The 23706-nt window shown below is 37.6% G+C and overlaps 1 protein-coding gene and 1 long non-coding RNA gene across 2 annotated transcripts; one reads left to right on the forward strand and one right to left on the reverse strand.

Moving 5' to 3' along the window:
- Positions 1–12288: 12288 nt before the first annotated feature.
- On the forward strand, positions 12289–12687 carry LOC141362834 (snaclec rhodocetin subunit delta-like). Its single transcript, XM_073865090.1, has one exon. It carries the CDS (start codon positions 12289–12291, stop codon positions 12685–12687), a length of 399 nt encoding a protein of 132 aa, XP_073721191.1.
- Positions 12688–16372: 3685 nt separating this feature from the next.
- Positions 16373–19566, reverse strand: LOC129426617 (uncharacterized). The gene is made up of 4 exons (XR_012368448.1): positions 19367–19566; positions 18176–18253; positions 17509–17586; positions 16373–17083 (listed from the first exon to the last, which is right to left on the reverse strand). It is a non-coding gene; the product is annotated as an uncharacterized lncRNA (long non-coding RNA).
- Positions 19567–23706: the final 4140 nt, after the last annotated feature.

Here is a 23706-nt window from a genome sequence, read left to right on the forward strand (position 1 = left end):
CGAAGTTGAAATCCATGAAACTCCCCTCGGCCCCAGAATCCACCAAAGCGTGCTGATCCAGTGTATGTGTGGACCACCGTAGTCTCACCGGAAGGAGTGTTGATGTTGATGAGGTCTTCCTGGCAGAGATCCCACCCGATAGTAGCCTCAGATTTACTATCGGGCTTGATCTTTTACTGGGCAGCGCTGGATGTGATGTTGCGAGCTGCCACAGTATAAACACAGTCCAAGGGATCTCCGCCTGATCCTCTCCTCCCGGGAGAGCCGAGCTCGCCCCACCTGCATGGGTTCCAGATCTCCAGGTGGGCTGACCGCAACCTCTGGCCGCCGATGCTGAACCTCTGGACTGGTGGTGCGAGTGGTCCTCCCCCTCCGTCTGGCTGCTTGATCTAGCCGGTTGTCAATCCGGATAGTGAGATCGATTAAACCGTTGAGTGAAGAGGGAAGTTCCACGGCTCGAATCTCCTGTTGGATGCGGTCAGCCAACCCATGCAGGAAATGATCCCACTGCGCCTCTTCGTTCCACTTACACTCCGCCGCCAGGGTGCGGAACTCGATGGAATAATCTGATACGGACCTATCCTCCTGCCGTAGGTCCGCTAGAAGTCTGGCCGCCTCCCTCCCGGTGACGGAGCGGTCGAAGACCCGTCTCATCTCCTCCGAAAGGGTGTGGAACGAAGCACAGCAGCGATCTTGGTTCTCCCACACCGCCGTCCCCCAGAGGGCAGCCTTCCCCGTGAGAAGGGAGAGAACGAACGCCACCTTCATCTCCTCGGTGGTGAACGTACGGGGCTGCAAGGCGAAGTGCAGAGAACAATGAGAAAGAAATGATAGACAAAATTTAGGCTCACCCGCATACTTCTCAGGAGTGGGGAGGCGTGGCTCGGACTGGGGAGAACCCCCAGTGGTGATCGGCGGTGTGGGTGGCGTGGGGGGCGCAGTGGGCGGCGATGGATGATGTTGTTGAGCCTGGAGAGCGAGCTCGGAAACCTTCGTCACCATCGCTTGGAAAGCTCGACCCATCTCATCTATCGCTTTCTCTTGACGATCCATACGACCCACAGTGCGTTGTAAAAATTCCTCCAGATGAGATGGGGAGCGATCGCCTGCTGCTTCCATGATGGTCAGATCCTACTGTAACGACACAATAAAGTGGAGGAAGCAAGCGCAGGCGATCAACACAGATTTATTGTAAATGATGGTAAGAACAGAGAAACAACGGAACATGTGACAGAGTCCAGGATGTTGGCGATGGTGATCGAAGGTCTACGGTGGCTGAAGAGTGATGAAACGTGAAGTCGGTGATGAGTGTGATAATGGCCAATGGACGAAACCAGGAATGGACCCAACACTCACACGGAGACGACAAACACGAACACTGATCCAATGCACACGAAGACGAGAGACGATAATCCAAGTGGTATTGCTGGAACATGAAATGAGGATCTGACAACAGGAAGAGAACTGAGTGAGTATATGTAGCAGATGGGTAATGAGGACCAGCTGGAGCGAGGCAATCATACACAGGTGACAACACTTAATCAAACGAGCACATGGCAGAGGTGAGTGAACAAACAAACACACACACACATGACACGGAGGAAACAGAGGATTTCCTACCGTGACAGTTTCCCTGTTTTAAGACTGTTACACGAGTAAGTATGGTGGCACAAAATAAAACTTTTGTTTGGAGCCATGGGAATAATTGGGGCTAGGCTAAATGCTAACACATTCAAGAATTGTTCACATTGTTTCCCCATTCCTCTTAGTTAGGGAACTACTTTCTTCCACCACAGATTTGAAGGCTAGAATGACAATTAAGACTTTTGGCTGTTTTAAATCCCATAACAACTCAATAGATTTCTTAATAATACAGTTTCTTGTGTAGTTTTAAGATTAGTTAAATCGAGAATATATATGCATAATATCAAAATCTGCAGTCGATTAGAAAAGATATTTGAACATTTGCTTAGAAAGATTCGGACCCTATCTGGGCTACATCTCTGACAGAGATTCCCTGGCTCTGATGTAAGCCTATCTGTGTTTGATGGTCAAAAACGAGATCACACAAGCAGTATTTGGTGTCATGAAACTATTACTTGTTTTCTTATTCATATTTAGTGTATTTTGTGTTGTTTTTGTTTTGGTGTGAGGTAAAAGTTAATAAAACTAAATTTATATACTATTGCTTTTCCATTTAATCTTCATTACGAGCACTCGCTTTATTACTGAACTTCGTTCTTGTCAGTACTACATAAAATTGTTTTTTATGAGTGTCAGAGAGATATTTTTTTGCATGCTGCTTATAAATACACTCACCTAAAGGATTATTAGGAACACCATACAAATACTGTGATTAAGCCCCTTTCGCCTTCAGAACTGGCTTAATTCTATGTGACATTGATTCACCAAGGTGCTGAAAGTATTTTTTAGAAATGTTGGCCCATATTGATAGGATAGCATCTTGCAGTTGATGGAAATTTGTGGGATGCACATCCAGGGCACGAAGCTCCCGTTCCACCACATCCCAAAGATGCTCTATTGGCTTGAGATCTGGTGACTGTGGGGGCCATTTTATTACATTGTCGTGTTCAAGAAACCTGGTGCAGAAACAAGGCTCAGGTAGGCATTTAAACGATGCCCAATTGGCACTAAGGGGCCTCAAGAGTGCCAAGAAAACATCCCCCACACCATTACACCACCACCAGCAGCCTGCACAGTGGTAACAAGGCATGATGGATCCATGTTCTCATTCTGTTTACGCCAAATTCTCTACCATCTGAATGTCTCAACAGAAATCGAGACTCATCAGACCAGGCAAAATTTTTCCAGTCTTCAACTGTCCAATTTTGGTGAGCTTGTGCAAATTCTAGCCTCTTTTTCCTATTTGTAGTGGAGATGAGTGCTACCTGGTGGGGTGTTCTGCTGTTGTAGCCTCAAGGTTGTGCGTGTTGTGGCTTCACAAATGCTTTTGCGGCATACCTCGGTTGTAACGAGTGGTTATTTCAGTTCCTCTTCTATCAGCTTAAATCAGTCGGCTCATTCTCCTCTGACCTCTAGCATTAACAAGGCATTTTTGCCCAGAGGCCGCATACTGGATGTTTTTCCCTTTACACACAATTCTTTGTAAACTCTAGAAATAGTTGTGTGTGAAAATCCCAGTAACTGAGCAGATTGTGAAATACTCAGACCGGCCCGTCTGGCACCAACAACCATGCCATGCTCAAAATTGCCACTTTGTTTTTGTTGCAGTTTGAGGAGTCTGCGCTGTCTACAGAGACCAAATTTTTACAGTGTGTTCAGGGAACATGAAGCTAGCAACTAGTTTGAGGAGATGTTTACTGTATGAAACAAAAAATGTTTTATGGCCTAAAATGCATGAATTCACTTAAGTTTACATCCAAGAGTGCTGATCTTCGACTGGATAATCACTTTCGATTGGGATTCACAGACTGATTCACGAGCTAGGGAACTTATTGAGACACACAGTTCAGAGTGTTTAAAAACAGTGCGTCTGTGTGTGTGTGTGTCTGTGTGTGCGTGCAGCTTTTCCAGTCTAAGATGGGCAAATGACTCACATGTAGTCCCACTCACTAGTAATACTAAAGTAGCTGGTCTCGTATCAGCAGCTTGTTATTTGTGGTGTGCATTATTTTTAAATAATTCAAAGAACTGAAGTCAATTATTCCGCTTGTACCATGTTTACCAGAAACATTGCTCTGTTGGTTATTTTAAGACATTTGACAGGTCAGGTGTGTGTTTACTGAAAAATAATCAACACCCATGGAACATTTCTCAACCAATCAGAATAAAGCATTCAACTTTTTCCATGGTATAAATGGAAAAAATGACATTTCTGAGCTAACTTTACATTCCTTTTGAGGCAATGGACTTCTGACAAAATTTCAGCTCGAGGAAATGAGATGCAAAAATGAAATTTGCATAAAAACAATATCTCAACTTTGCAACACAAACTATTTTATGGAAATTGCAGAGTCAAAGCATCTTAAAACAGATGATGAGGAGTTCTGGCTTCTTTCATACATTAAACATTATTTCTGAGTTTTATCCATTGATTTTCTTATGTGATCATTTACATACATTACTGACTAATGAATGTAAAGTTTGCCTTAACATATAAAGTGTGTTTTATAGGGGTGGAACAATATATGTATTCGTTTCGAACCGAATCGGTACGGGGGTCACGGTTCGGTGCATGAATTTTAACGGAGAATACACGGTATGAAAATAAAAAAACTTGCGTGCAAAATAATTAATGTAATGCGGAACTACTGTTAGATACGCGGGTTCTTTATGGACAGCTAATCTTTTGCCCCGCTTTAGCTCTGAAGCTCTGATTGGCACCAATGCAGCCGAGCTCCGCCTATGTATGCGCTCTATCAGAGCCCGTCTACATTCTCTGGCACTCTGCATTTTTTTGTCACGTCGACGCCGGTCCAGTCAGTGAATGAGCAGCCGACAGCGAGTATGGCAAGTGGTGGTGTTCCACAAGAGTTAGACGTTCCGCCAGCCTCTTTAAGATCGCAAGTTTTGCAAAGCTTCAGTTTTCCAGTCAGTTACAATACTACAAGCGAGAGATTGGGGAAAAGACGAGGACTTTGCGTCGGCATTGTTCAGCAGTTGTTAGGTATGTGAGTGGAAATACATCTAATCAGGGCTCTCAAGTCTGATGCATTCACCTTGACAAACACGCATTTCAGTCAGTTCAAACGCCACACGTTGTATTTCTCACGCTGAGAAGTAGGAGATAAATTGTCCTGCTATATACAACAGGCATACGCAGGGCAGTTCTGTCGAGTTCAGCTGCTTTCAGTTTTTTAAGCATGCTCAACTTTACGCAGCGCCATCAGCGTCAGAGTACCGCGAGAAATCTTGCGGAGGAGGCTGATTTCAAATCGCTCTTGCGTTACTCTGACGTCATCCACTTGTCGTTTCTTGCAGCCCCTCGTGAATTCGTACACACCTATTAATTCATCCTACAAGTCTATTTTTTGTCCTTAAGTACATTAATATGAAATAAGGCCAAAATGTAATTTTAAAATGTATTTAGGTAACACTTGTAATACATTTGAACCCATATTTGTATGAAAGATGAGTACAAGATTACTTAAAGAGGTATACATTTTTGAAATACGAGATATTATGTTAAATGCATTTCAGTTCATATTCATGACATCTCAAAATAACACTGATAAGGACACCTTTGTTTTTAAGATTATCTTAAGTACTAAAAAAAATGCCGCCTTCATTTTTGTTGTGCTTTTCCCTCCATTGTACCGAAAGTGAATCGAACCGTGGCGCCTGAACCGAGGTATGAACCGAACCGGGACTTCTGTGTACCGTTCCACCCCTAGTGTTTTAGGAGAGTGCCGACTGACTCGCCCTTCATAGAGGAGATGAAGGACACAGGACATTAAGACACTTTGGAAAGGAAAGGTTTGACATGACTAAATAAAACTATGAGCTTTCACATTGATAATTTAATTACCTAAAGATTAAAGAGCACCTATTATGCTAATCAGGCCAGCTGACAGTCTTGCCTGGGCCCGGGAAAAGATAATCTTAGAGGGCCCCCCGCCCAAGGCCGCCTTAATGCACGGGCTTACCTGGGCTGAAGCCCAGGGGCCTCCCAAGTTCAAGGGCCTCCCAAGTTTGCGTTCATGACGAGCTGAAAATGTCATTGTTTTGTAACTTGTCGGGTTTTCTGTCAATCACTCTAATTGCACGTTACATGGCTGCTGATTGGTCCGTTGTAACTTAACGTGAAATAAAATGTCAGACGTAACATATTTTTTATTCTGCGTAATGTAATTAAGTGCGCGTTGTCAACTTGACATTCCTGCATGTTAGACTGAGTGTGACAGAGAAACGGGAAATAATCCACCAACAAATGAAAGAGTAATTTCTGAAATTTCATAATGCACTAGTGAGGTGCAGCTCTCTCTCTCTTTCGTGCGCGCGCTCGCTCGTTCGCTCTCTCTGTGCTGGTTCAGCTCTCTGGCATGCAGAAGTCTCTGACCCGTGCACAAGAAACTGTGCCGCTAAATTAAGAAAGGAGTTCCCGCACATAAATGCTGTTAGTTGTTATAAAGTTTAAGTTTACTCGCGTTTATATCAGTGACCCGTGCGCAGCTGGAGCAATGGTAAAGGTGCAAGTCTAAGAAAGTAAAGAGCGACAAAACCATCTCAAATGATCATCCCCTGATAGCACCATTATAATCTCACTATCTAAAGATGTTATATACAGGTATGTTCCCTGTCTGTCTTGTGCATATTCATACTTGGTCGGTTTACATGCTTATGTATGCATAAATACTAAATACAATGCATACTTCAATAGCCTACAAAATAAATAAATGATTAAAAAACAAGATTCTGTCTATAAAGACTTAGCTTTTGTTATCATTAATGCATTTAACAAGATTCTGTCTATAAAGACTTATCTTTTGTTATCATTAATACATTTAACAAGATTCTGTCTATAAAGACTTATCTTTTGTTATCATTAATGCATTTTCACTTTAAAACTAACTTTAACTTATTATATTTTTAAAACTGTGGTGAGCATTTAGTTAGTGAGAGGCAATTTTCTGCAAATTATATTCCAAAAACTATATAAACATAAAGCTTATAAACATATAAACTTTCACACATTTTGGTTTTATTATCACCACAAGTTGTTGTGTGTGGTTGTTAAATAAAGTGTCTTGTGTTTATGCTCAAGTGGGCTCAGTGATATGTTAATAACAATATTATGGTGTTTTCTGGCTCAAAGAGGGAAAACTCACTGTTGTGTGTCTCGAAAGAAACTAATGCATTTTGTGATGTAGATTACCTAGATATTACAATTAAAAAAAGAGACTATAAATCGATGGGAAGGGGGGCCTACAAAACCTCTTAGCCCCGGGGCCTCACATTAGGTTAAGGCGGCCCTGCCCCTGCCCCTTACTTTTTACTGGTAACAAGACATTTGGCATTATCAGATTTAGGACCCACGAATATTGCATAGTATACATTGTATAAAACATTTAGTTAAAGGTGCAGTGTGTAATTTTTAGAAGGATCTCTTGACAGAAATGCAAAATAATATACAAAACTATATTATCAGGGGTGTATAAAGACCTTTTTATAATGAACCGTTATGTTTTCATTACATTAGAATGAGACGTTTTTGTCTACATACACAGAGGGTCCCCTTACGTGGAGGTCGTCATTTTGTGCCGCCATGTTTCTACAGAAACCTTTAACGGACAAACTTTTTTTACTAAGTTGTCTATGACGATGACATGTTTTACCGGTAGCGGCTACTGTAGCTTCTCTATGCGTTTCAAAAGTGAGGGGTGAGCAGTGGATTGAGCCGTTGGTTGCAATTTGCAACCTCACCACTAGATGCTTCTAAAATTTACACACAGCACCTTTAAATGTAGTACACTGAAAAAAAAATGATTCATTGAATTGAATCAATGTTTTAAGGTAAGTGGTTGCAATCAATTTATTCAAGCTACATTTAAACAAAAAAGATTAGTAAAGTAAAATAAAATATAAAACTTTTGTTTAAATGTAGCTTAAATAAACTGATTGCAACCACTTACCTTAAAAAAACTGATTAAATTCAATGAATCATTTTTTTCAGTGTACTAACACTGTATACTGACACAAAATATCATATAATCACGTATAAATTATGAACAGACTACTGGAAATATCAGTAAAACAACTTCAGCTAATATTATGCCGTGTTTGGACTAAAAATTGAATAAATATTACTCCTCTCTTTAGAAATTTGAAGTAAACATATAAACTCAATATTTCTCCAAACATGCACGCCTTTGAACCAAAAGCCCCGAGGGATATTATTTTGTAAAGAGCTTTTATGATGAGCATGCATTACATTTTTCTCAATGAATGCGACTGAGCTCTGCATTTCAGCCCAAGCCCGACGAGGCCCGACCTTTTTACACCCCTCAGGTCGGGTTTCGGCCAATTTTAACGTCACAGCTGATACGCGGGCAGACCTCGGGCTTATTTAGGCTTCTCCATCTTTTTATATTTTTCAATTTAATTAAAATAACCCTTTGACAGACGATGATTGCAAAACAAACGTAGTAAGACTTTTAACCTATAGCACAAGTCCGCTATAAGCACAGCCAGCCATACATTTACAATGCAGCTGTTGCGCATTTAACAGCAGGACCTTCAGCACACCGGGAAAAAATATTAATGGAGGACTAGATTAAAACCTTGGATACTGCGCATAATCTATGCAAACAGCATTCAAGACATAATCTATAATATATATATATATATATATATATATGCATAGCGAAGTTGGAAGATAAGGCAGGTTGCATGTTTATTCGGTTTCATGTTTATTTCGTTTCGTTTTGTAGCTATAGCCCTTTTCATTTTTTTTTTTTTTTCTGCAGCTGCGAGCAGCAGAGCAACCTGCCTCCGCTTTTTAAAAATAGTGTGTGTTGATAATAAACGTCTAAACTAACACTGCTGAAAATATATATATATTTATATAGTTGTTATTATAGACAAGTGAAGTGTTGATTTGAGAGTTCAATTCATCAAACATGTCGTCAACTTGCTGTCGGCTGCTAACTGCTTGTTGGTTATCATAAAAAAAAACTTAATAAAAAAAGAAATATAACTATTTTGCCATTTAAAACAAATCTGAACTGCTTTAATTGCTGCAAGAGTAGTACAGCTGTGTAAGGAATCTGTGTAAGGAGTTATTTTTTGCGGATTTCTTTTGCAAAATCTATGCGGAATTTTGCAGAATAATTAAAAATGTTTTAAAACGATCTGAGAGAATGTGCGCTGTGAAAATTACAAAACAATGAAATATTTTATAATTACATTTTATTAAAGGATTACCCTGAATTAAACTGGACCAACATAAACCAACAGATAATGGAGAATGTGCTTTCACGACCATATGAGTTTTATATAAATTACATATATTACTGTCTACAGTGTAACAGTAAAAAGAAAAGGCTTCTCATAATGAATGTAGCCTATATCAAGATAATTTCATCTGTTTAACAACACAATGTATATTTATCTTGTAAACAGATTTGAAATAATAAAATAATTGTCGTGTCCGTGGTAAGTTTTATTTCAAATTCAAGTATTAAATATTAAATAGTTTGTGCTTTCTCTCATAAAAACCTCACAGCAAATAGCACAGACTTCTAAACACACGCGATGCAGTGACTATATCTGCGGTCACAGATTCCTAATGGGGAGAATTAGGAATTCTATTTTCCTCTATTTTCCTTTATAAGGCCTCTATTTTCTTCTTTTCTTTTCTTTTGTTTTATTTTCTGAGCACCGGACTTGTGCTGAGTCTGACCAGACATTTTGAGCGTACTGAACTTCAAATCAAATGAATCAAATATTTTCTTTATTTTTTAACAATTATTCCATAGGATCCAGTTCTGGGTTTCCCCCATTTCCCCCTGAGAGGAGAGATATCTGCATTTTGGTTCTGCAAAAAAGTCCTCCGATGATGCAAAAATCGTCATATTACATCATCGGAGGACTTTTTTGCAGAACCAAAATGCAGATATCTCTCCTCTCAGGGGGAAATGAGGGAGGAAAACATGGTCATTCAGTAATACTGCCGGGTTTCTACAGATACAAAGCTGAATGCTAAATCGGTGAAGTATCCCTTTAAATACATGCACAGCATTCCAATAAATGGGAAAATCATTTTTGCTGCAAATCTGAAATCTCAGGCTACGAACGGCAAAGGCATCCACTGATGATGGTTCTGGAAACATTGTGAAACGATGCTACTGCCTGGGTTCCTATGATTATGCAGAGAGAAAAAAACTTTGTCATCATCTTTTATACATTTAAGACTGGTAGTGGTATCACTAGCTAAATACATCATATGTGTTACATGCCTTTGCTCCTCATATGCCAGTCTGACTCCTTGTACTGTGTGCCCAATGTCATGTTGCATGTTTGGCATTATACATCACGTCTACTGCTGCCTACAGTGTAGAAGGATGTGTCCAGCTGCGAATCTAAGATATAGACAAATAAAACAAACATGTAATCTCTCAAAAAGACATATTATAACAATAGGGTACAACGACTATAAATCGTTGGACTATTTATTAAAACGTTCATGTATTACATATACATGGCCCAACATTAGCAACACACATTACGTGTTTACTTCATTTCAAAATCTAAGAAAGCTTCAAGTAAATACAACAGTAAAATATATATAACGTTAAACAAATCATCTGTACTTAGAGTTTCTTGAGTTTAATCATGAGAACAAACTTTACCGGTAACAGTTTAGCTGGTAACTTAGCAAGTTTGTAAACACGTCTAAATCAACATTGATAAAAAAACGATAGTCTGCATAATTCAACATACACGTGTGTAAATATGGTACGTTGTTTATGAAATACATTATTACAACACAAAACAATTAGCTTGCAAGCTTAGCTCTACACGCACATAATGTTAAGCTCCGGTTACCAGTAACATAACTTACAGTAAAAGGCAAATAATAAACATGAATACTTACAGCCTGTGATCCAAGTGCACAGTAATCCAACTTTCAGGAGGAGACGTCGTGCAAATGCAGCTTCTGACGGTTCATGAGAAGCAGTCATTGTGAAAACTCTGTGAACTTACAAACAACTTCTGACTGGATTTTGCCGGAACCGTATTAAACATGATGTCCTCTGTGGAAGTCCATAAAGTGCTATTTTGCCCTCGCATCTAAAGAGACAGCGTCTACTCGAGAGATTTAATCGCTTAAACAATGAAACAAGAGTTTACAAACACACTCAAAGCAGGGACTCCCAACCTCTGCCATTTCAGCTCTCTTCTGACTCGGCGCACTCCACCTACGTCTTTGAGAGCGTACCCAAGCAAAGCAGAGAGGGCTGAACTATGATAATGTTGGTCTTCTCTACGTCACTAATCCCAGGAAGTAAACTGTTGCCTACAATCCGAGTGTTTTTTGTAGTCCTCGAACGTTAGAGACGATAACTCGCATCATCGGGTTTTTTTTAGGTATGTACTTTTTGAATATCGTTAGTATGTACTAATACACACCTACACACAAAAGGATGTTTAAAACGTGTATCGCATAATAGGTGCTCTTTAACACCTAATCTATCTGTTTTTCTATGATGGATAAAAATCTACATCGTAGTAAAAAATGTTCTATCTATAATAACATTTTGCAGTTGTTTAAAAGTGAATATTAATTTTCTTCCAGTGTTGAAGGTCAGAAAACATTGCATACTTTATAAAAAAATTAAAGTAAAAATTATATTTAATCTGAAATTTTGGAGAAATATTGTCAAATAGTTCATGGAATGACAAAAGATAATTTTACCTAAACACGTACAAATAGTAAATTCAGAAAAAAACTGAAAATAATTTTGTAAAAGCATCTAAAAACCGATTAGTGCTGGATTCATTTATTCATTTAAAGTTACACTGAGCTCACTCTATTGTCTTTTTCAAATGATAATTTGCATACATTACTGACTAACAAATGTAAATTGGTGTTAACATTTAAAGTGTGTTTTAGGAGAGTGTTTACTGACTCGCCCTTCACAGAAGAGATGAAGATTGTCGTGTTTGCTCTTCTCCTCTCAGCTCATTGTGAGCTGACAACAGCTCTGGAAAGAAAACACTTTTATTTTAGTAACGCCTTGACATGGATAGATGCTCAAAGTCACTGCAGAGACTACTATGTAGATCTGTCCAGTCTTGACAGCCAGGATGAAATTACAGCGTTAAAGGAGCATTTCACCCGTGGAAACATTAATCTTTATTAAAAGTGAATCATATTTGTAGTCGAAATGTAACATAAATTTCTAATTTGGTGCCTATTTGACAGAGAAAGGAGTGTTTGTTGTCTTATCCCCTCTACAAAGATATAGGACTTCCTTCTTTCAATGATGCAAAATGATGATTTTTACATCATTGAAAGAAGGAAGTGCAACACTGAAATCCATATTTCTCATGTCTCAGGGGAAACAGAGGAAATGATGCACGACCATTCAAAAACATGACTGGGGTTCTAACTATACACAGCTTAATGCAAATGGGTGAAGTGTCCCTTTAAACAGTGCAAGTGGGCTTAGTGGTTCATACGGATTTAGCTGGATTGGTCTGAAAAAGATTTCTAATAACTGGGAGTGGAGTGATGGAAGCCAGAGAAATTTTATTATCTGGGAAGGTGGACAACCAAATGATCCAAACACTGACTTCTGTGCTATGGTGAAAAATGGCGGTTTGTATGACTGGCAATGTACTAGTCCAATTGCTTATTTCTGCTACAAGTGGGACACTGAACTGATTGTTGTTAAAGAGAAGAAAAGCTGGGAGGACGCGTTACAATACTGCAGGACTCATCACACTTATCTGGCCAGTCTGCCTACAGATTTACATTTCATCCAAGCCAAACAAACCACTGCTGATACATCAAGTGTGTGGACAGGTCTACGGTTCCTGGCAGGCTCATGGTTCTGGTTAAGTGATGAGGATCTGGGATATCTTAGTTCCCAGCTGCCATCCTGTCCTGCCAATTACACTTACTGTGGATCTCTAAACCTGGAAACTCAGCGCTGGGAGAACAAAAACTGTATGGAGGAACTTAACTTTGTGTGCTATTAGAGAGGAGGGTGAGTATTAAAGCATACGCTATATGTTATGTTTATAAATCTATGTTTCATGTGTGAATATTCGGTGTTTGCTATATGATTATATTATGTTATCTAATACTTTATCTAAAAGTTGTCTTTTGTCTTTTTTAAGGCTTAAAGAAGATTGCATGGAAAAATATGACAAATTGAAAAAGTTATGCCTAGGTAGCTATTTACTCTACTTCAATAAATAAAAATAGGCTAAATTAGAAAAAAACTTCCATTTGTGTCAACAATTTACTCAGAAGTAGTGCATATGTGCATATTTGAACTGAACATCTATGTTGTGTATATTGTGAATGAATATAAAAACATATGCAATTATTCTGTTTAATTTTTTTTATTGTGCTTTTATTTAATCCAAGTTTAGTTTTATTTATGACTGTGTATGTGATGATGCATAAAATTCATTGCAGTTATTGAATGCTTAAACTGAGAAATAATACCTTTGCCTAAGTGTTATATTGTACATCTATATATAGCTTGTGTGTACTAACCAATGTTAGGGAGGCTTGTTAAATATAATATTGATTAGAAAACAGTTATGTATCAGATTAAAAATACTTGAAGATGTAAGACTGTAGGACAGAGAGACACAGGAGGAGGCACAGGTTAAGGCAGTGACATCATAAAAAAGCGATGACATCAGAAGAGGATCTGACTTCAGCTATAAACTACTACATCTCACCTGTGTCTCTCAATCATAGAAATCCATTATTTACACCTTTGTTTAAAACTGTTTTTGTGAATAAATGTGTCATGAAATGTGATCTGATCAAGTCAAGGGTATTAACAAACATAAACTGTTTAAAAATAATTACACAAAAAAATCTAAGATTTCATGCTTTTATTGAACACACTCATTCAACATTCAAAATGACAGTGGAACAAGTAAGTAAACCCTTAGAATTAATAACTGGTTGACCCCCCATGGCAATAACATCAATCAGGCGCTTCCTGTATCTGTGGATCAAACCTGCACATCATTGAGGAGGATTTTTAGCCCATTCTTCCTGGCAGAACTGCTTTAGCTCTGTCATATTCTTTGGACGTCTCATATGTATGGCCTTCTTCGAGTCAATCCTTAGCATCTCTATTGGGTTGAGGTCTGGGATCTTGTTTTTCTGAAGCCATTTTGTTGTGGACTTGCTCCTGTGTTTTGGGTCATTGTCCAGTTGCATCTCCCACCTTCTACACAGTTTCAGCTAACGTGCAGACATTCTCACATTATCTTGACTTAAAGTTACCAAAAGGCAAAAGCCCAGAGCTCATGAATACCAAGACCTATATTCTCTTTCCCTTGACCATCCACTTGTACCACGGTTACCACAGATTTTGCTCTGGTGGTTTAAAGTAATTGTGGTATAAGCGGAATAAGGTTTGCATATGTGGTGTTCAGAGAATTAAAAGTCTGCAGCTTATTGAGGACTGAATGTCAATTGTTATTATTGCTGCTAGTTTAAAAGCTAAACTTGTTCTCCTTTCTCTGTAGCTTTACTCATCACCCTTTGTATGTTACAGCACACATACAGTGAGGAGGTCGTTTACCAGACAGGTTTAGATTAATCCAGGTCTGGGCCTTAGTTATATTAGGACATTCAAGTAGTTTTTACAAACATACCTTATAAAAACAATACAGGCGTGCATCTTGACACACAACAATGGCACTGATGTTAAGATGTGTCTGTCCAAGGTGTTTTTAAATTAGGACATCTTAAATATGCATTTTAGTCTGAGAATAGGTAAATAGGTTAAGAATGGACTGCCCCATACAATACACAAAACTCAAGGACAAGGCTACATGGCTTCTTTTTTCATTGCGCTTGTGTCTTATTACTCTTGGGCTCTAATTAAATTTGGTCACACTGTGACATCTAGTGGACAACAAGAAACTTTACAATAAATGGTTCCTACACAAAGTCTCATAGGTAGACTTTACTGATGTCGGGTCCCTAGTCAATTCAAATGTATTGGGGCCCCAACAATGCGCCCTTTTACTAACGCAACTGTTATTTTTTCTCTTTCAAAGCACATAAACTTTTTTATAGTTTTCTAAGTTAAAGTGACAGGGAAAATAAGCTGAATATACAAAGATACTCGGCTATTAAACAAATAATTAAGGAATAATTGATGACTGGCCATTAAATTATAAAAAATCATGCATTGCTGACCCAAGGTGGTGACGTTACACTGCGGGTGTGCATTTATTTTCAAAATAATTCAGAGGACTGTTGAGGAGTAGAGGAGTCAATTAATCAACTTATACCACGGTTACCACAGATTTCGTTCTGGTGGTTTAAAATAATCGTGGTATAAGCGGAATAAGGTTTGCATATGTGGTGTTCAGAGAATTAATGGTCTGTGGCTTATTGAGGACTGAGTGTCAATTTCTATTATTGCTGCTAGTTTAAAAGCTAAACCTGTTCTTCTTTCTCTGTAGCTTTACTCATCACCCTTTTTATAGTACAGCACACATATAAGTCACATTATTGTAAAGTGTTTCAGAAAATAATATCTGTGAATAAATGACACATTCAAACATTTGCTCAAGCTAAACCAATGTCTTTTATCATTAAGTTAAAGATCAAGGGTTTCTTAAATACGGCATTGTGGGTGAAAATCATACAACAACAGTTTCCTGTTCCTGTTATTAGTAGTTTTATCCATTGATCTATATAAATGACTGGATCGTGCTTAACGTAACAGCATTAGGTGAAGTCAGCGCAGAGTTCAAGCGGCCATCTTTGTATTGTCAATCGGCAGAGGGCATCATTGACTTACATTCAAAATCATGATGTAAATTATCTCAGTTTACAGCGTATCAGTCACACAAGATGCATTTTTTGGATATGTGTACCTAAATTAATTGTTTCTTTTGGTGTTGTTTGCAATGTTTATGTTTTAATCGGGCAAGATAATGGATTTATAAAAAAAAAACGTTAAGGTGAGTGTGTCTGCTGCATTCTGTTAATGACACACGTATAAATAAAGTTTTTTGACAGTAAGCTACACAGTTATTTTTAATGAAAGTAAAATGAAATTAGCATAATATAGTTTCTCAAAATAATGCAACAGTAATCCAGCTGTTTTTATTCAAAAATTGTATATGTTGTATTCATAGGTGGAGGATGTGGAAAAGCTAAGATACGGCTTTAAGAAATGTTTGAATAAATGCTGCAACACAGAGAAAGTCGTCCCAACAGGAACTCCTTTAAACTCTGAGAATAACAAACATTAAGATGTGTTATAGCACCTGTAGAGAATGAAAATTAATGTGATATAAAATTAGAGAGACCACACACTAAAAACTCCTGGGTCAAAAACAACCCATTATGGGTTATTTTTGACCCAACTCCTGGGTTAAAAAGGGACCAACTAATTTCTGGGTTATTTCAACCCAGAAAAATGGGTTATTCTTTTTGACCCAACTTCTGGGTTAAATACCTGACCCAACTTCTGGGTTAAAATAACCCAACATTGTAGTTAATATAACCCAACTTCTGGGTCAAAAGAAAGACCCCAATATCTGGGTTGAAATAACCCAGAAATTAGTAGATCCTTTTAACCAAAGGTCATAGATAACCTAAATTGTGTAACTATGCCACTATGCCTTATTTATTTCAGAAAAGAAAAATCCAGGCACTTAAACATTTCAATCAGTTTTACATTTTTATTGCATTCAATTAAATTCTATATAAAAAACACACACTTTGACCTATTTATTTAAGGTCACACTGTAATAACATTAGAAAGGAAAAATAGAAAAATAAACAACTCTCAAACATTCTCTCTCAAACATTTGACAACGTTCAATAACTAAATTGAACTTGAGGCTTTAAGTCTTCAAACATTGGTTGTGTCTTTTACTGCAGCTTAAGATCTCCCAGAGGGGAATGGCATCGATTGCTGAAGGTATTCCACCAGTGGGGGCCGGTGACTTATTTTTTGAGGGCGCTCCATGCGAAGTTCGTCACAACATGTATGTAGCCCGTCATGTGTGTGGTTCGTTATTTCCAAATATGTGTTCTGCGCTTTGAGAGATCCTGTGTGCATCACGTGTCATGCCAAAATAAGTGCCTGCTGCAGACGCGTCTAAAGGGTTTATGATAAAAGAGATGATTGCGTTTGCCAGATACTGGCATAATCTCATGCGTAATCAGAGTTTACTGTTAAGAAAGTGTCTAGTGTGTATTTTGTGAACATGAGTGTCTCTTTTATCATAAACAGTTTTGATCTCTCGACACGCAGGACACATATTTTGGAAAAGGAAACCACACACGTGACAATCTGAACACTCATTTTGAATTAGCGCATCCTCAGATGAGCAGTCACGAGCCGCCACTGTATTCCACCATATTTGTTCCAACCTAAAACAGACAGAGACAGAGAGATAGAAAGTGAATATTGTGTAGAAAGTGAATTGTAAGCAAGATAATAGACTACCAGTTTGTGTTATAATGCTGATACTAACTGTACAAGGAAGCCAAATGTTGTGTTTATTTTGAGTGGGTAATGAATGTGACCAAGAAAATGAGTAATAAAACTTAACATCTTTAACTTCACTTTCTAGTCAGATTGCTACCTTAGATGGCATCGCCCAAAACTGAAATACAACTGCAAGGAGCATGAAGGTTTTTTTTTAAACCAGGATTCACCCTTTTGCTTTCACATGAAACATGTCCCATGGATTGCCTTCTTTCAGTACATGTATACATGTAGGCTACAGTATAGTTATAGAATTAAGAATATTCTCTCTCAGAGTGGTGCTGAGAAACTGGTCCATTGTACTTACAGACATTTAGTGTATGAACGCTGTCCAGGACTCTTCAGTGGAGTGCCGGATTGTCTTCTTCCCAACACTGTAGACGGCCTGTAAATGATGACAGAATTTTCATTTTTGGGTGAACTATCCCTTTAAGCCCTATTAAAGAAAAAGGTTTTCAATATTTAACTATGTTCTTACCTAAACTTAGACGAAATAATACATCACTGTCTTTTACATCCTCATCACACTGATTTTGAAAGAGATGGAGGAGTTCACAGGAGTGATGTTACTGCACCAGAGGTCAAAGTTCTGCAAACTAAGTGCTTTTCCACCATACAATATAGTTCTCATTTTTTAATCCGCTTAAAATATTGTCACGTTTTATTTTGTGCCACCATACTTACTGGTGTAACTACTCATTTAACAGTCTTTAAATATGGAAAACATGGAAGTGTTTGGTGGCTTCTAAATTCATCCCTGTTTGGATCCTAAGGAATTAATAGGGCTAGACTAAATGCTAACACATTCACGACACGCTGTACACGATGTACTGCACACATTGAAAAAAGACAGGGGTGTATTATTTCGTCTAAGTTGAGAACATAGTGAAATATTGAAAAACAATGTAGTTTTCCTTTAAAGAAAAATGTTTAGGTATAGAGAGATATGAGGGCAATAAGAGTAAAAAGCTTACCTCAAAAATGTCTCTGTCAGCTTAAACAGCCACCACTCAGTTAGCTTATCAGCAACAAAGCTGTCCATTTAAAAAGACCTGGAGAAAACATAGCAATAAAGAGGTTAGTAACAATTTGAAGACTTGACCAGCTTGTTTAAATCTCACTACTTCAGCCAGTAGAACAATGTATAATATAAGCATGGCGCAGCTGGTAAACATAACTTAACTCAATGCAACGCAAAACCCAGTTTGTTCCCTTACCACAAATCACGTGACCTTTTTAAATATCTCCAACCGAAAATCGCATGATATAAATAATAATATTTATTTAAAATTGTTAAATATATATATATATTTAAAATGTAATTATATTCCTCGAATTTTATGCACGGATATATAAGAGGATAATGACAGCGTTTTTCACAATGTATTGTTTAAAAATTTAGTCAGACAGCTGTTGGTTTTGCCGGTTGTTGATGCGTAACAGCTGTGAGTGATCACAACACACCACAGGATAAAGTGAACAGTGTCCCAATGTCAAGTGAGCTAAAGTCCTTACCAGTGCCCGAACTTGTGTACACTATATACTGATTCACGACCTTTGGAGACACAGGGTATGTGTGTGTACCGGCGGTGCCATTTCGCGTCTGTCTGCAGCGTATAGCGCCATATACATAGTTTTAAATTTACACTTATTTGTCTCAAATCGTCGTTAATGTATATACGGACTTCACCATGTGCTGAAATGTGCATTCATTTACAGAAATCAGCTACTTAAATTGAAATTTGCTGATGTTATTGGATTTTCAGGTGATATTCAAATTCATTCAGTTTACGGACGCTCTGAGGTAAAGTGTTCAGACTGCAGACTCAGCAACGATTGTATTTAATTAACTTATACAGTACAATCATAACACAGTACTGATATATCTTAACTCCATAATGTCCTTAAACATAACAATATTGCTGGCCATAAACTGAAAAAGTGCGCGGGATACCTCGAATAATGCTATACACGGCACAGCGAGACGGGCGCTGGGCTGGCGAGACGCTTCTCGTCCGGTGTTCGACCCCCTTAACGCGGTACGAAGTCATCACTAGCTGCACTGTACTTGTCGTATTTTTACCGGTATTATAACAATTAGATAAGCAACGGGGACATGGACACAGAAAGTTTACATTACATTGACACTTAAAATAATTGCTTACCTTGAATACACAGCGAAGTTGCACCGAAGAAGCCCAGGCCAACACGGATCGAGCGCGAACTCCGTGAAGTGACAGTTATTTCAAACGACTGTTGTGAGAAAATTCCAGAACAACAGCGAGGTGCGGGGCATTAACCCAGAACATGGGTTAATTTTTGAAAAATAACCCAGAAACCCAAACAACCCAGGAATTGGGTCAAAATATTAGCCCTATAACCCAGAAAATGATTACTCTCTGAAAAAATAACCCATAATTTTAACCCAACACAAATAACCCAGAATATGGGTTGAAGAAATAACCCAGGAGTTTTTAGAGTGCACTTATAATTAAGTGTGCTTGCAAAAGCACACTTATTGTTCTTCTTAAGTTTTATTATTCTTATTATTATTCCCGGGTAGATTTTTTGTGTCAGCTCTAACGACTAGACCGTTTGACACAGAGACACCGTTCAAACTTTAAAATGTTCGGGCAGTACCGGTGTAAGTTGCTTGAGAAGATGAAGTAACAGATTCATGTCGTTCGTCTGCCATATTGGATAGAACCCAAAACGTTAAAAAAGTTTCACAGGTCCAAACTTCACGAAACTCCACGTACACGATCCTTGGACCAAGCCTAAAAAAAGTTACTAGAAGGATTTTTGATTTTCTAAAGCATTTGCCCATCACAGCCCAAAATATACCTGTGGCGTAGTCGCCAAACAGGAAGTAGTTCATATCTCAGGATCTTTTTAACATTTCTAAACCAAATTTTTTATATGAACTCGGGACTCCAATGTGAAGATGCCCAAGATAAAAAACATTGCAGTAACATGTCTATATTATGTTATTTTCACTTTAAAATATCCAATTGAAGCCTATGTAAATAAGAAAAAAGCAAGGCGTCTTCACCACTAGAGGGCAGCCTTTACGTTCAAACGTGCCTTCACACGTGACTAGACAGAAGCTGACTGTGTGAATACGGTATTGAAAAACTATATATATCGAGTATTGTTTGATACTAAATCCGATGGAATATTAATACTTCTCATATACGTTTGTGCACAAAACTGCAAATGGATTTTATATTCTGAACGCTTATGAATCAACGCGAGCTCCTGGAGAACGTGCAGTTTCACAATATACAGGTAGGAATGATATGACATTCAGACATCTTTTAAACCCTTTCTTTTATTTCAGTGATATGGCATGACAAGTTTAATTCCCCTTTTCATCAATGTAATACATTGTAAACGTAATAGTTTGTAAAGACGCGTGAGTGGCGCATCCTCGCCCAACAGGGGCAGTGCTTATAGCCGCTATCGGTTCGGCGTCGGCTCTATAACAGCTACATTGTTTATGGTTTAAATGATTGTGGATTGACGCGAAAAAGTCAGCATTACCATAAAACCATGCATGTGATCATGGACGTGCACAGGGGGAGGGGGGTTGCTTAGGTTGCCCAGGCAACTGTGCCCTTCTCAACTCAAGTTGCCTTTCCGAGGTGGAAATAAATAAATTGTACTTTTACTTCGTTACGCTGTGCAGCGTCCCTTTGTTACTGTATTTTGATTAATTACTAAATGTGTATTTTAATTTTAAAGTGCTGTCTTGTGTTTCTGGGCCATTGGCGTGTTAATTACTAGTTTGAGTCGATTCCTTACAAAGTATTGCAAATAAATGAGTCTTGAGTCGATTCTTTACAAAGCAAATGGGCCAAACGTTTTTAATTGGTTCCCGAATCAGTTTGAATGAATTGTTCAGATCGCTGCAAAAACTAGATCGTCTCATGCTGTTTTACTAGCCTATGTAACGTTAGAATAGTGATGGGAGAAATGAAGCTTTTCGAGCCTCAAATCAATTGAACCAATTGCTTCGAAAATTTATTCAGTTTTTCGAAGCAGTTCGAAACACCACACACGCTGGCGACCCCTGCTGGTCAAAATAAGTGTAAAAGCAGATATGTTCAAACATTTTACACTTTTTTTTACAAAATAATAGCAAGATTTGTATTAAAATATGTTTTAAATAAATATTTAACTTAATTAAGACATAGTCTCAAGTCTATTATGTGTTTTCAGTTTTATTTAGGGCAAACAAATAATTAAAACTAACTACCCTTTTAATTATGCACATTTTTGTCATTAAATCTGTCTATAAACAAAACGTAGATTAAATGGCAGTGTTATTAGTCAGAAGGATAAATGTTTTATGAACTTTCATAATAAAACTGACCCGAGTTCATCTAAACATATTAGACAGTGGTCATGTGATCAACTCCCGCTAGTGGTGAACCATCGGATTTTCGAAACGTTTCGAAACAGTTATGATGTAATGAAGCCTCGTTTGCTAAAATCACGTGCCTTGGGCCAGTTTGAAACAAGCTACGAACCACTGATTCGAAACAAAAGATTCGTAAATGTTTCGAAGCCTCATGAAGCAGTGCTTCGAAAACGACCATCACTACGTCAGAAATGCGCAGAACGTAAACAGTGTTGGATGATGTGGATATAAATTTACCAATCTTTTAACTAAAAGCAAAACTTCACACATGTACCCGCCATTATATACGCGTGACCTATTCAAATATTCCAACTCAATTGAACAACACATTTGTATTTTAATACTCCTATCTAGTGTGGGCATTTTGAGACCATTGACTCAGAAGTGTTGAAGTGATGAACTGTGTCCTGATGCATTAATTGTTCACACATGAAAAGCATTAAATGTGTAGGATCAGTTTGATACACTTATGTGCATTTGGGTACTTACGTGTGTTTTTCGAAAGTAACAAGTAACTCGCTACTTGAGTAATTTTTCATTGCATACTTTTTTACTTTCACACAAGTAAATGTTAAAATCTTTTACTAGTAATTATTTATTTAGGTGCTTTTACTAGTTTTTGAATAATCTTTCCACCTCTGTTAAAAACTTCATGGGTAACACTTTATTTTAAGGTGTCCTTAATACAGAGCAATTACCTCATTAAGTACTTAGTAGTAGCCGGTGTAATTACATGCAACTAGATGTACTTAATATGTAACTAAGTTATGGAACAGCATGTACTTATAGATTGTAATTATGCACATGTAATAAGCTGCAACTGTTACACATATGTAACAGGTCGAGTCTGTTACAAAGCTAACTACTGGTGTAATAAAAGGTCTTGTTACATATGTGTTACAATGTAATCATATTGAAAGTACTTTGTGTAGTACTATGTAATAACAAGTACCTACATATGTTACTAGTTACATAGTTCACAGTTTAAATACATGCATTAGCTTGTTAATTACATTTAAATTACATAATATTACACAGGGATAAGCTACGTAAAATAAAGTGTATCAAGAGTGTACTTAAGTGTACTTCATGTGTATCTACATACCTTATTCATCTGTAACGTAGTTTGAATCAACTCACTAGTTCACAGTTTAATTACATGAATTAGCTTGTTAATTACATTTAAATTACATAATATTACACAGGGATAAGCTACGTAAAATAAAGTGTATCAAGAGTGTACTTAAGTGTACTTCATGTGTATCTACATACCTTATCCATCTGTAACAAAGTTTGAATCGACTCACTAGTTCACAGTTTAATTACATGAATTAGGTTCTTAATTGCATTTAAATTACATAATATTACAAGGGGATAAGCTCTACGTAAAATAAAGTGTATCTAGAGTGTACTTAAGTGTACTTCATAAAAAATTGTTATATACTCGAATTAATCTTACCTGCAAAGAATATTAAACAAGATGGATTAATGTCTCCCAGAGCATCTCGAATAACTGTTATCTGCTCTCTGCATTAACTTGTGTATATAAGTGCTACTACTACTAAGCAGACCTATGCGAGAGCTCCCCCTAGCTGTCTGTATGATGTAGACCGCCTATTTACACACATACAAATATATTGCTACTGCAGAACTCTTTTACAATGAAAAGTGTGTCCCTGAAGTACTTTAAGAAATTCAGTTCAGGCAATTTACCTTTTTATCATGTTCTTATTCTTCTGAAAAAAAAATATATATATATATAAAACACTCAAAATTTAAATGGGGGGTCTTCCGTTTCCATATCTTTTATTTAACCCTTGTGTGGTGTTCGTATTTTTGTTACTTAGACAATGTTTGTGGGTCTAGTGGACCCAGAGCATTATTAGTATCTTAAACCAATGCAGTCATACAAATTTATGTAATATTGTTTACAGATGTTTATTTTAGCCTTATTGCAAGTAATATAGACAGAATTTATGGTTAATATTTGTCATTTACCACTGGTAGAGGACTATTTATAAACTAAAGTGCCATTCGTTTTTGTGGTAATATGAAATAAAATAATAAAATTCTATTCTGAGC

This window comes from Misgurnus anguillicaudatus, unplaced genomic scaffold (assembly GCF_027580225.2).
Source record: "Misgurnus anguillicaudatus unplaced genomic scaffold, ASM2758022v2 HiC_scaffold_29, whole genome shotgun sequence".
NCBI classification, from domain to species: Eukaryota; Metazoa; Chordata; class Actinopteri; order Cypriniformes; family Cobitidae; genus Misgurnus; species Misgurnus anguillicaudatus.